The following is a 14521-nucleotide window of genomic DNA, read 5'->3' as shown; positions in this document are numbered from 1 at the left end:
GTTTTGGATGGAGGGAGGCGAATACCTCTTCTAAACTGGCATTTAAAGTATTTTCTTTTCACTGAATTAATAAATTCGTGGAAGATTAGCCCCACGCCCTTACCTCACGATTTCCTAGCACTCAAGTTTTTATCAAACGTCGTTTGTTTACCTGTCAACACATTTTAATTGTGGATTTAAAAAAAAATGTTTGAATAGATGCTTATGCCATAGAAATGTCATTATTTATAGAATTAGTGATTTTCTCTGCCTCTTTTAAGAAAGTCATTTTCTCACATGTTTTCAAGGAAGAGGCTGTTAGTGTCCAGAATGTATTCAGGGCTTTAGTTTATTATTATATTACTCTGTAACTTAGAGATCAGGAAACAGATTCTGAAAAGTTGACTTAAAGATTTTTGTAAATAAATCGACTTAATTTGTTACATACATGATACCAGAATCAATTTAAATGCTGTTTTATCTTAATTTTATTTCAATTCATTGTACTATTCTGCATGCTTGTGTTATTTGTAGTGCACCTGTAGAGTGGTTTCATAGAAGTGAATATAAACTAATCAGCGTGATTTCTTTGCAGTGAGAGAATCAAAGAAACTACTGACAGTAATTCTGAAAAACACAGTAAAATTTAGTAAAAGAGAAGGGAAAGAACTGCTTTTGTATTTTGATGCGTCATTAGAAATCACTACTGTGACACAAAAAATTTTTGGCACAAATAAATATAGGGTAAGTGTTTAAACTATTTTTAATATTATTTTCATACTCTAGAAATATATAGTTACTTGGAACTCAGTTTCACTGATTTTTTTTTTTTTTGAACTCTTAAAATGTTATATAGATTTTTTAGTTCTTTAAACTTGTACTGGGGACTAGCCATTAGTATTGTTAGCCATACCCTCTGAGATATCTATTAGAAAGAATCTCAGAAAATAAAATAAGCAGCAGTTGCTCAAAACATTTCATGGATTCCTGCCAGACGGGTAAAAAGTGAAATGAGACAAAGCCCTATTTTCGAGACATTAAACATAGTTTATGAGAATTACAGAACCCACCTCAGAAGAAGTAAATATGCGGCATAGGGAAAATGAGGTGCAGAAGTTGAGGAAAGAGAATGCTCATTAAGAATCAGATTGGAAGAACAGGCTATGGAGATGGGCTTGGAATGGCCTTTGAAGCTGGATGAGATTTAGATCACATGCTTTCCAGGACTGGAAGACATTGGTTATTGGATATTGCTGGATAGAGTTGGATATTGTTTAACTTGGAATCTAAAGTGACAATTGACTTTACGTTTGGGGGAGATAACTCTGTTGACAGGTTTGGATCGTGTGTGTCTTAATCTGTTCATGTTGCTGTAACAAAAATACAACAGATTAGATGACTTAAGCGACAGACATTTGTAACGCTCAGTTCTGGAGGCTGGAAGTCCAAGGTCAAGGTACCAGCAGATCTGGTGTCTGGTGGGGGCATGCTTCCTGGTTCCCAGTGGCCGTCTCCTCTCTGTGCCCTCACATGGCAGAAGGGGTGAGGGAGCCCCTGGAGTCTCTCTTCTGAGGGCACTGATCCCATTCACGAGGGCTCTACCTTCACGACCTAATCGCCTCCCAAAGGCCCCGCCTCCTAGTCCCATCACCTTCAGGTTGGATTTCAGCGTGAATTTCGGAGGGGACACCGTCAGTCTGTAGCGGTGCAAAACGTTTGTGGCGAAGAATAGCAGAGAACGTTTGTGAGGGACCCTTACCAAACGGCAGGCCAAGAAGACTCATGGGCAGTCATCGACATACTCCGAGAAGGGTGTTTATGTATACAAAATAACGATGAGATAATTTGGCAGTTTGGGAAGGAAAAAGGTAGGAAATAATTACATTAAAATGGAACGAACTGGAAGAAAATGATATCACTTTGAATTTTAGGAGTTTACCAGAAAACAGAGCATTTCAGTTGCCAAAACATCTGTGCATGTACTTTTTGATGCAAGTGGATCACAGGTATGTGTCTGACTTACTTGATTTTAACCATCGAGTGCAGTTTAACCCAAATAATAGCACAGTAGTAAAGTTCATGTTGAATATCTTCAAAATAAATGGTCTCGACATAGATAGTGCCCCAATAAGATGTATATGATTTTTAAACATGTTGTCAGTTAAATTTATTTTAGTACAGAAGGTAGATAGTTACTAATCAATACCAGTTCAGGAAACTTTAAAATGAAGTGTATGTCCTTCCACTAATGCGAAAGTTTGTTGTGGGTCTATTAACATTTGAAAAAGTGGATGCTTTTAATTGGGCCACTTTGTAAGACTAAAAATTATAGCAGTACATAGAAGATGGAAAGAATTGACCTGTGTAAGTGTCAGATGAGCGGGCGCTTTATTCAGATATCCACTGTTTTTTAGGAACGTCCTGTGGTCTGCAGTTTTAAATCTTTCCCGCATTCCCCAACAGATTCTGGTGCCAGAAAGCCAAGCCTCACCGCTAGAAGAACTCGTTAATTTGAAAGAAAAACCTAACTCTCAAAAGGAATTTGCTAAACCTCCAAAACATATCAAAAACAGTACTCAAGGGGACAGAAAAAGTAGTCAGCTGGAGGTAAATATGTTGTCAGAATTCTTGCTCATAAAAAAGCATAAAATCATTGCTATATATAATCACAGAAAAAAAGCATCTAGAAGTTTGTTAATTGCCTTCCTCAGTAACATTTCAAAGTATTTTCCCTGTCTTTTGCAACTACAAACAAAAGATAGTGTCTTAGCGAATTGTGTTTCTGTGTAAGAGTTAGAGGGTTAGGACAAGGTATGCTATACACTTGTAAATTCCAAATTAGCGATACATAGGAAAGTAATTACCACTTTTTAATCTAACCTTTCTATTCTATTTATACATTTAGATATGATGTAGACTACAACTTTATAATGTTTATATAAATTTGCTTATTCGCATGGGGAAAGAAAGCCAAGTATTAGGTTCTTTTTCTGCCACCGCCTCCTCCTCCATTGGGTCTCCCCAGGCCACATCAGGTAGGACCTCTCCGCCTTCTTTGTGCCTTGCTGTGACACTTGACATCACTGTCAGCCCTCTCTTAAGGTCCTCCTCCTCTTAAACTCGTATGTTAGCGCTTTAATTCTCTTCCTACTTCTGTTACTAGATCAGAAACGCTTTCTCTCCCCAGCCCCTGAAAGCAGCTCTGCTCTCGGAGCCTGCTACCCCGCCTTCTGGACATGTGTGCGCCTTCTCCCTTTGCGAGCTTCCTTCATGCGCATAGTTTAAGCTCTAAAAATGCACCAGACTTCGCCGCAAAGTTCTGTAGCTACTTCTCCTCGTCCTCTTCTAATATGTCCTTCTGTCTCTCCAAGCTCTTTTTTAAAGTCTGACCACAAACTGTTTTTTGCCTCACATCTGTTTCTGCCTCCATACTCCAGTAGTGCTGCCGCTGATTTTTCCGATTCCCTCCATTCCAGCCTCTCTCCCCCATACCAAGGTGCTAGTGATTGTTCTTTTCGTAGTGTCTCTCACACCCTCTGCTCCTCATTCCCTTTACCAGGACTCATTGTAGCATGCCTAGATCAACAGAGTCACCTCTTAATTGATCTTTGACACCTCGTTTCATCTTGTGAGCTATCCTGTATGGTATCCCACTGACTTTTCTTCATGTTAGTATTTTTGTAGCATTTTCCTGCTCAGAAAGCTTGGTGATCTGTGTTTATTTCACTCAGTCTAAACTTTGACTCTGTTCCGAGACTATAATTTTTACTCTATTAAAATACCTTTCACTTTAGTACGGTCAGTGCTTTATGGTCGCGTTATGTCGTGCTGATTCTTGCCTCTGTAGCTTCCTGCATGTTGTTTGTCCCTTTTTCTCCTTTACTCATCTAAAGTGAACTTATATTTGCTAGTCTTGGTTCATTTTCACTTTCTTCAAGGAGCTTTTTCTGATTATTTGAGTTTTTACTAATTTCTCACCTATAGGCACCTATAGCTTTCACAGGCTTTTCGATACATTTGGTATGTTTCTTACAATTTTTTCCATTTAGTCTTATGTCCGTCATTAAATTTAAAAGGTCATCTTAATATTTGCTTAGATGATTAGATCATGAAAGCTATTTTTTCTGTCTTTATATCAGAATCATAATTTGAGTACTTATTAAAAATGCAGATTCTTAGACCCTCCCTCCCCTCCACCTCTACCTACTGAATCATAAACTCTGGGAAAGACCTTAACAACACTAAAGTTCGAAAACACTGTACTGTCGTTAAATAGCCACTGTGTTTTCATCAAAGATTAACCATTCAAAGCGTTTATGTGCATAAGTAACTGTTCAGGTCCCATTCACTATACCACTAAGAACTGCCATTCTTTAAGAAGAATCTACTGGTTCTGGCTTGTTTTCTGCTTAATCTTAGAATTTCCTTTTCTACTGTCCTCCTCATCTTTCATCCAGGTCTCATATACACAGCTACCTAAAACTCCAATATTTTTTCCCTCTGTCTTAGGCTAGGTAGGTGCCTGTTTAAAGAGGCTCTCCTCCACCTCTTTACAGTCCGTCCTCACCTCCTCTGTGTGGTACCCTGTGGCACACCTGTCCCCCGTAGTCTCTGCCTCTGCTTCTCTTGCTCTTACAGTCACTCAAGGATGAAGTTTAAAATGCAAGTCTTTATTGGAGCTACTAGCTTATGTGTCAGTCTCTGATTTCTTGTAGCCGCTTTTTACTCCAAAGGGAGTTTCGTCTTCACAGAACATTAATAGAATTTTTTAAATGTGAGAAAGTTTCAGACGATGCTTAACATCACGGAAGCGTTCACAAATGAGTTTACGTGAATGTGTATCCAGACACCATCTACATGACGCAGTTCAGGACACTGAGCCGCTGTTAACTAGGTGAACCGGTGGCAACAAAAACGTCTCAGCTGGTCTACAGAGACACTTTGTCTCGTGTGTCTGGATAGTCTATAAACATTCTTCAAAACAATATTCCTTATCTGTTTCAACTACCTGTTCAGTACCAAACATTAGGAGAAAACCCTTGTTTAGTGAAAAGTCAACCTAAAACAAAGCGATTTCTGGATATCATGTCTATAAAATGCCACATATCTTTGTGTGTGGTCAAGGTAAAATGTTATGAATAAAACTGTAGGATATCTAATTTCAAAAGGTAATACGTGTTTACTGTGGCTGTTTCTCACGGTCAAAGGTAATCACTCCCAGCAAAAGGAAAATGTCTGAAGCATCAATGATTGTTCCTGGCGCAGACAGATACACCGTGAGAAGTCCAATACTTCTGACCAACACATGTAAGTCTTATAGTCTTAAAAGATTTCCAAGAAGCGTTCTTATACTTTAAAGCAGGCATTTTTTTAATTCAGAAATATTCGGGATACAATTTACCTAGAGGATAAGTTGGGATATAAAAATTGAAAACCACGAACCACAGATGTTTCAGAAAGGGTTAATGGGTGTTGACATATAAACATTATTCAAAATATTAATACCCGGCATTAATGATGTATTGTAATTTAAGCGAGAGCAGCATAACATAGTAGCTAAAACAATTAATCAGGCACTTGGCTTTGTTTCCCAGTGTTGGGGCTGTGCTTTTACAGATTATCTTCTAGCTAAGTTTAGAACCAGTTTCCTTTCTGTGAAATGGGACTAAAGTGTGTCTACCTCATAAGTTGTTTAGAGGATTAAGTAAAAATCATTCCTTCAAATGACAAGGAGTATTGGGAAACATTTAGACAGCAACTGGCACATACTAAGAGCTGAATAAAAATTAATAATCTGATACTATGTCCTAGTTGCTACAAACACAGTCTTATTTAATCCTTATGACAATTTAATAGTGACTTTTTCCTAAAATCCAGTTCCCTGCTGGGCAGTTGACTGATGTCCAACAGGCTCCCCAAATGTAACAGATCCAAAAGGAATTCATCATCGCACCCTCTCCCACCCCAGTTTCCTACCAGCTCGTTCTCCATTCCTTACCTTGGTAAACGGCATCCATATCCGCTCATCCATCTAAGCCGCAAGCCTGGGGACCGTCCTGGAACCTCTCTCTTTTACCTTCCTCGTCTAAAAAGTATCTCAATAAAGCGATATGTAATTTTTAAAGCCCCATAAACAAACTAGTCTTATGTCTTCCTTTTTAGTGACACCACGAAGAAGAAGAATTAAATCACCACTGCAAATGATGAGCTCTGCAGAAAAACCTGGGGTTTCTAAAACATCGGAAAATGAAGTGGATAACGCTGCATCACTTAAATCTGGACCATCTCAAGGAAGAAATCGAGGAGATGATACAGACAAAGTAACTGTGAAAGCATTTTTAAAATTTTATCAAGTTATTGTAGAAATACATATTGAGCTAACTTCTTTTGCAAGCAGTGAGTGTCTCATGTTAAGGCATTGCTTTTTTTTTTTTAGGTATCATTGTTCTTGAACGTGAGGTCATTCTCACATACAACTCATTCTCATATATGACTGAGCTGACAATAATATTTATATGAATATCTATTCACCATAACTCTGATTTATGCATTCGGTAGGAGAATGGGCTCACAGTTTTTCTATATCATACAAATTAGCATCTCCTATGGGGAATCTTCTGCTATAGAAACATAAGATCCAAGTGGACTCTGTCTTTAAGTATCTCAAAGTCTAGCATAGGAACTGGACAAATCAACAAGGTAGTCGTAATAGTGTAACTGTTCGCAGATGCGCATGTAGAAAGCAGTAGGAAGCTAGCGAAGGGGCTGGCGCCTAAGCCCAGAGCTGGCGGGGAGATTGAGATCAGGATACGCTCTTTAAAGAGATGGAGAGTGAGTTGATTTTTGAAGGGCCAATGAAGGTTATTCGAATGGACATCGAGGAGAAAGGCATTCACTGAAGGTAGCTGAAGGGGCAGAGCGGGAAATGGATAAAGCTGTTTCTTGGAGAAATAGGAGGTAATCAGAGATACAGATAAGTTTGTAGATGAGGAACACCTAATAGCTTTTGTTTTCTCTGAAGTGTGAAGATGGTGAATCTCCTTTGGGGATGTGCTGACATACAGGGCTCAGGGACATGCCAAGGTTTGGAAATCTACCGAGAGGTAATGGAGACGGCTGATAAATAGGGGTGCTCGGCCCTGTGGAAGGCCAGTTTAAACTTAAGACTGCATTTTATCATGGCATTGGTTCAGAAATAGGTGTAATGTTCCTTCAAATAAAGCTTAGTAGCCTGGTGTTACAGGAAAGAGTAGATGGCGGACTTGAGAACAAATTTAATGGTTATGTGGCAGAAAGATAAAGGGCGCAGGAGTTGCAGAGATTAGAAAAAAAGTCAAACTGATGGTTCCAGTCATCTAGCTAGGTGTTTCTTAATAGGAACGCCGCCGCTCAGTTTTGTGGCCTGGTCCTGAGTGTCGTCAGGCAATACGCATCCTAGGCCTGTGCTTGCTTATTGTCAGGAGGACCCTTCTGTCTCGGTGACACCCAAACCTGCATGTTTTCACATTGCTCCTCTCCCAGCGGAGAGGACCAGAGGAAGTCGGGAGACAGCCAGGACGGGTGAAGTAGCCTGGGGGTGTACTTGTCTGACAGTGACATCAGGTTTTTATTTGACCTGGGTGAGCTCGTCTCTGGCTATGGAAAGGGAGAAGCTTCCTGTAGGTAAGGAGTTATCTGAGCGATGGCCAGAACTTTATACCATCATATTATGTTTCATAAGTTCCAAGTCCTTTACATGAGTGAAAAGACAGACTAGATGCAGGTGAAGAGGTCAGCAGCAGCAGGAGACACGCCACAGGGCTCTGGCAGTCGTCAGTTACGGAGGAAAACTTGGTGATGCTAGCTGAGGATGAGAGCAGGACATTGGCAGGGTCCCTGCCTCTTAGTCTGCACCGAAAGTTGTTTTCTTGCGTTTTAAGGATAGGTAATATTCTAGACTGGGCATAACCTTTATGAAATGCAGTTGACTTTTGAACAACACAGCTTTGAATGGCATGGGTCCACTTATATGGGGATATTTTTCAGTAAATACTGTGAATGTATTTTTTCTCATGGTTTTCTTAACACTTTCTTTAGCTCACTTTATTATAAGAATACAGTATATGATACATATAACTTATAGAATATGCGTTAATCAACTTTTATTGGTAAGGCTCTGGTCAATAATAGGCTACTGGGGGAGTCAAAAGTTATATGCGAATTTTTGAAAGGTGGGGGGGTCAGCACCCCTAACCCCTAAGTTGTCCTAGGGTCAACTGTAAATAGAAATGCTATCCAACTTTTAATAACAAGGCAAATTTATTTTAGGTTTTAATCTTTAATACTTTTAAAAGTTGTTGTCTCATAATGCCTTAATCAAATTTACTTCATTATGTGTCCTGCGTTTATAGCGTACCGAAACTGCTAAAGTTGCAGAAAAGACAGAAAATAAGGACACTGACTTCCCAAACCAAAATTTTAGTAAGTACTTTTTGGCTTAATTTCAGCTGCTCTTTTAAAAAATGTCTATACTTCTCTCTCTCTTTCCCTTCAGCCCCCCTGGCTTTCATTGTTTTGAAAAAGGAAGATTTATAATAAGTGTATTCAGCTTTATGCAAAGAATTTAGAGGTTACAAGGAAATATAGCCTATGTTCTCAGGAAGTTTGCGTTTGAGGGGGGAAGACAAGATTAGTCGATCTCTCCACCTCAATATGCAAGCCTTGATCAAATTCTATACCAAGTCCCAGTTTACCCTGGCAACTGCATGCAAAATGAAAATAACGTAATTTTTGTTTTATTTTAGTTGAACTCCAAGATATTCCTGACTTGCAGGCAGTGGGAAAAATTGATAAACCTGCGTAAGTATGAAAAAAAACCCATCAAATCATTTTTAGCATATATTATTACTTTTAGATGAATGTAACAAATTTAAAGGAAAAGGTTTTTATAGTCTTAGAGTGTAGTATCAGTTATAGTATTAATCATCTCTCAAGTATTATTATGCTACACAATGGGGAATAGTCTATATGTTTTTTTCATGTCAACCAACATAATTCCTTTCAAATTGACTTAAAACGAATGAGATTTTTAAAATAATAAAGCATGAATGTAAAGAAATTTAACCTAGTTTAAATACACAGTAGGATATGTAAGATGTGAAATATATTTAAGTAGATATCCAAAGAGTAGCAAAAATGGAACTTTTTAATAATCTTTGATCACTTATATAATAAATTTTAACTTTCATCGTGAGTCATGAAAATATTTTTATACTTGACTGTTAACAAATTGCTGTCAATAAACATTGTTTTAAAACTCAAAGTCTTCTGGTCTGAGTCTTAGCTAATGTTTTATAATATGTTAAGCAAATGAATTTATTTTCCAGGTTACCCGGTGTTCTAGACAACACCTGTGGAAACAAAATGCAGTCTAAATGGGCGTGTTGGACGCCTGTAACAAATATCAAGCTGTGTCATAACCAAAGAGCAAGCGCTTCGTCAGGGGACACATTTAATCAAGGTGACTGACACATACAATTGACCCTTACACAACACAAGTTTGAACTGCATGGGTCTACTTATGCAGATTTTTTTCAATAAGTACTGTAAATGTATTTTCTTAGGATTTTCTTAACATATTCTTTAGCTTTGTTATAGGAATGCAGTATATAACGCATATGACATACAAAATATGTGTTAACCATGTCTGTTATTGGTAAGGCATCCTCTCAGCAGTAGGCTAATAGTAGTTCAATTTGGGGGAGTCAAAAGTTATACATGGATTTCTTACTCTGGGGGGGGTTGACACCCCCAACCTCTACGTGGTTCAAAGGTCAACTGTAGTCTTCCATATATAATAGTAGTTCCGGAAAATGTTCATTTCTTGAAATGTCTAACAAATATCTTCGGTTTTTACAAATTTCATATATTATCAGTTTATTTAATAAGGTCTCATTTCTCATTTTCCCACTAGATATTGTTATCAACAAAAAACTTACTAAACAGAAATCATCCTCTTCAATATCTGATGATAATTCTGAAGAAGCAAGAAAGGTGGAATTCAAGAAAGAAATAATGCAGCATAACAAAATAGGTAGAGCAGAAGTAGAGGTTTGCAAAAGAAACAATCAGCCACTAAATTACCAACACCCGGAGCAGAATATCGAAAACACGAAGCAGAGTGACTGGCGCATTGAATCTGAAACTACTTTTAAATCGGTTCTCCTGAATAAGAGAGTCGAAGAGTCTCTAATCTATAGGAAGAAATACATACTGTCAAAAGACGTGACTTCTGCTGTTCGTGATAAAAGCCCTTCTCCTAGAAAAGGTGCAAAGAATCGTAGAAAATCAGGGAAGAGATTAACGTCTGAACTGAATTCCTGGGATTCGAAACAAAAAAAAATGGTGAGGCGTTAGTGTGTTTTGTTTTGCACACCGTAATATGCCTACTTGATAACAGAAGAAAGGGAAAGAAGCTGGATTGATCGCTGCAGATTTAACACTTGTAATACTTTGTTCTTTAATTCATGCTCACTCTAGGGCAGGCGCCTCCGGAACTGCTTCCGCATCTCTCCCCCATCTCTCCCCCGCGCTGGCTCTGCTGAACCCCAGGCAGAGCAGGGCGCATAGGCAGGGCATGGATGAGTGCTCCTCGTCGCTCCTCGTCGCTCCTCCCCTCCCCTCCCCTCCTCTCGCCTTCCTTCCCCTTTCCTCGGGCCTCTCCCTCTCTGTCCTTCAGGTGCTTTGGAACATGCGTGTAGAATCCAGGGCCTCTCGAATGGCGCTTGCCTTTCCTTTTAGTAAGTGCTTATTTTTGTGTGCATAGTATAAAGACTGTTCCGTTCAACTCTCGTTTTCCCGCGTGGCCTGGCACAGCTTTGCACATGGTAGCATCTAAAGTATTTCTTCAGGGAAGGATGGAAGCGGGTGGAGGGTTCGATCTTCTACTGTAACTGTTGCTCGTCCCCGTTGGAGCTTCTCTTCTCTTCCTCAGATGAATCATCTGTAGACATCTCAGGACAGCGTCAGCTCTTTCACTCCATGCTTGGAGACCACAGGTTACTTTCTGTAGCAGTTACCATGACTCTCTCTCTCTTGGGAAATGGCGGGCGAGGGTGGCGAGTCACTGCTCTCAAGATGCAGGTTAAGAAAACTTTTAAATCATAATACGTTTCTACTGCCAACAGTGCACTTCACTTTGCATATTCCTTAGAGCATTCAGGTTATATAGGCTTTCATTTTCAGTTATTTTTCAGAGTAGTATTAATACCTGGTAGCCTGATTTCTAATTTCTAAATCTCTAAAATGTTCACATTTTGGAGCATCTCAGTGTGCGGATGAAATATCTAAGAGATAATTTGCAGTTATTGTAAGTAATTAGACATTATTTCATTTGTCTTGACCCGACTCTGTTTTAACCTGCAACTCACCTTCCGTGCCTAATTTGGCTACTTCCTTCTTTCACTAAATCCTTTTGGGTTACTTTTCCTTGGTTCTTACTATGCTGTTCTTTCCTCTTTCCAGTCTTAGCTGCTGTTTAGTTCCTTCGAGACCCAGGGGAAGGGAGGTGTTGGTTTTGTTTTCTCTGAATGCTGATCGGTTCTTCAGTTTTAACTTTAAACTGTTTTCTTTGGAATTTAGAATCATTTCATGGAATTTCCCTGAGCTAGTCATGCCTTTTTCCTGGGAGCGCAGGACCTTGGTCATCTCTCCTAAGTTGTGCTCTGCTTTTTAAAAGTCAGCACCCTGTGTTCAGGTCTCTTCAGTCCCTTGTGGTGCCTTTCCCTGCATCATGCAGGATTTCCTGCCACGCGTGGATCGCTCTCCTCCAAGGTAGCCATCTGTCTGATCCTGTCTTTCCGTTCATTGGATAAAGCCAGAGCGACAGAACCGCCGAAGTTCAATGATACCGATTTCCTAAGCTGGCTCCAGTTATACCAGAAGCTCTTAAGTCATGTAGGGGAGGCCCATTTTTGCTGCATTTTTATCAGGCCAGATAAACCTTGTCTTCATTATGGTAATCTTGAGAGACAGTAATAACTTATTATCTACTACATAGAAAAACCTGTGAACTTAAAAATGGTTAAAATAGTAAATTTTATATTTGTTATATTTTGCTATAATTTAAAAAACCCATATGCCCGATCCTCAGAAAAAAAATGAAAATAAAATCAGGAGAACATATCTTTAAGAGTATTACTGGAGTTTTCTGTTAACCAAATTATTTAAAATCATGCAGATAATAATTCTTTATAATTCTTGCATTTAAAAAAATAGTAGTTTCTTATAGAAATTTGAGGTGGACCGGAATACAGGGAGCTCCCATCCGCCCATTCACCGCAACCCGTTTCCCCGCTTGTTAATCTCTTACACGAACGTGGTACGTTTGTCAAAACGATGAGCCGGTCAGTATCACTACATCAACCGAAGTCCGTGGTTTACAGTAGGGCTCATCTGCATCGTCTGTGTCTTTTCACTACGGCAGCATGTGCCCCCCGCTGCAGTGTCGTACATGGAGGCCCACGGGGACTCCGGCCGAACTGCGATCACACAAGAGCAACCAGAGGGCGGGCAGAGCGTGGGGGCAGCGGGGTGAGCGGGGCCCCCTCATCTGGCCCCACTGCAAGAATCAAAGGCTGGTGGAGGACCAGGAGGGGAAGGGGGTCGGGGAGGAGGAGGGGGAGAGGCCAGGGGAAACCCTGGCTGAGAAGGGCAGGGGGACAGTGGGGAGCTTCACTGCCCATTTCATAGGCCCTGGTTTTCCACCCCTCCTTCCTTTCCTTCCCTCCAGATTCCTGCAACCACTCATTTTTTTACTGTCTGCATAGTTTTGCCTTTCCCAGAATGCTGTGTAACTGGAATCATACAGTATACGACTTCCTTCACTTTAGCAATATACATTGAAAGTTCCTCCGTGTCTTTTCATGGCTTGACCATTCTTTTTAACTGCCGAATAACATTCCATTGTGTGTATATACCAAGATTTGTTTATCCATTCACGTGTTGGTCATCTTGCTTGCTTCCATGTTTCGACAATTACGAATAAAGCTTCTATAAACGTTGGTGTGCAGATTTTGTGTGGAAATAAGCTTTCAACTCATTTGAGAAAATGTCAAGGACCACAATTGCTGGATAATGTAGTAAACTATGTTCGGTTTGGTGAGAAACTGTCTAGCTTCCCAAAGTGGAGAAAGTCGCTGTAGCATCGTGCATTCCAGTAGCTCTGGATGAGAGTCCCCGCTGATCTGCACCCTCACTGGTGTCAGGCGTCATCGGGATTCTGGATCTTAGCCACTGCTACAGGTGCTTAGGTATCTCGTTTTCATTGATAATTCTCTAGTGATACATAATAAGCATCTTTTCATATTTTTATTTACCGTCTATATATCATCTTTGGTGAGTTGTCTATTCAGATCTTTTGCCCATTTTTTAATTGGGTTCTTTGTTTTCTTATAGTTGAGTTTTAACTGTTCTTTGTATAATTTAGATACAAGTTATTTATTAGATATGTATTTTACAGTTATTTTTTCCCACACTGTGGCTTTTCATTCTCTAAACAATGTCTTTTGCAGAGCAGAAGCCTTTCATTTTAATGAAGTCCTACTTATCAGTTGTTTTCTTTGATGGGCTTTGTTTTCGATGTTGTACATAAGAAGTCATTGCCAAACCCAAGGTTACCTAGATTTTCTCCTACGTTATCTTCTAGGAGTTTTACAGTTTGCATTTTACATTTAGGTCTGCAATCCATTTTGAGTTAATCTGAGTTAAGGTCTGTGTCTAGATTCACATTTTTAGCACATGGATGTCCAGTTGTTTCAACACTATTTGTTGAAAAGACTGTTCTATCTCCATTGCGTTTGTTCATTTGTCAAAGATCAGTTGACCGTGTTTACATAGGCTTATTTCTGAGCTGTTCTGTTATTCAGTTTGTTTATCTCTTCACTAATACTACACTATATTGATTAGTGTATCTTTTTAGTTAAGTCTTAGAGTAATATAAGTTCTCTAACTTTGTTCTTCTCCTTCAGTATCGTCCTGGCTATTCTGTGTCTCTTGCTTCTCCATATAAACTTAAGAACTGGTTTGTCGATACCCCATAAAACAACTCTCTGGGATTTTGATTGGAGTTATATTAAATCTATAAATCAAATTGGAAAGAACTGACATCTTGACAATATTGGGCTTTCTCTCCATAAACGTGGACTCTCCATTTGTTTAGATGGTTTTTGATTTTTTTTTATCAGTCATATAGTTTTCCTCATGTAGATCTTGTATATGTTCTGTTATAGTTGTACCTAGTTATTTCATTTTGGGGGTGCTAATGTAAATAGAGTGTGATTTCAGATTTCAGTTGTTCATTACTGGTTTCTAAGAGTAGTTGATGTTTATCGTTAAGCTTGTATCCTTTAACCTTGCTATAGTTGCTTTTTAGTCCCAGGAGTATTTTTGTCGATTCTTTGAGCTTTTCTTCATAGACAATGATGTCATCTGTAAACAAAGACAGTTTTATTTCTCCCTTCCCAGTATGGATACCATTTATTTCCTTTTCTTGTTGAATAGGAGT

General features: G+C 39.2%; 1 protein-coding gene across 1 annotated transcript in view; it reads left to right on the top strand.

The window, feature by feature from the left end:
• Positions 1–14521, top strand: part of SYCP2 (synaptonemal complex protein 2) — a 64509-nt gene that overhangs the window by 28191 nt on the left and 21797 nt on the right. Inside the window, exons 15-23 of the mRNA XM_023534103.1 lie at positions 575–723; positions 1911–1985; positions 2443–2586; positions 5187–5286; positions 6142–6299; positions 8370–8439; positions 8763–8817; positions 9345–9478; positions 9932–10362. Coding sequence (XP_023389871.1) covers positions 575–723; positions 1911–1985; positions 2443–2586; positions 5187–5286; positions 6142–6299; positions 8370–8439; positions 8763–8817; positions 9345–9478; positions 9932–10362 — 1316 coding nt within the window. The remainder of the gene's footprint in view (positions 1–574; positions 724–1910; positions 1986–2442; positions 2587–5186; positions 5287–6141; positions 6300–8369; positions 8440–8762; positions 8818–9344; positions 9479–9931; positions 10363–14521) is intronic.

The sequence above is a fragment of the Pteropus vampyrus genome, unplaced genomic scaffold, assembly GCF_000151845.1.
Source record: "Pteropus vampyrus isolate Shadow unplaced genomic scaffold, Pvam_2.0 Scaffold118, whole genome shotgun sequence".
Lineage (NCBI taxonomy): Eukaryota > Metazoa > Chordata > Mammalia > Chiroptera > Pteropodidae > Pteropus > Pteropus vampyrus.
This window is presented reverse-complemented; position numbering and strand designations above follow the sequence as displayed.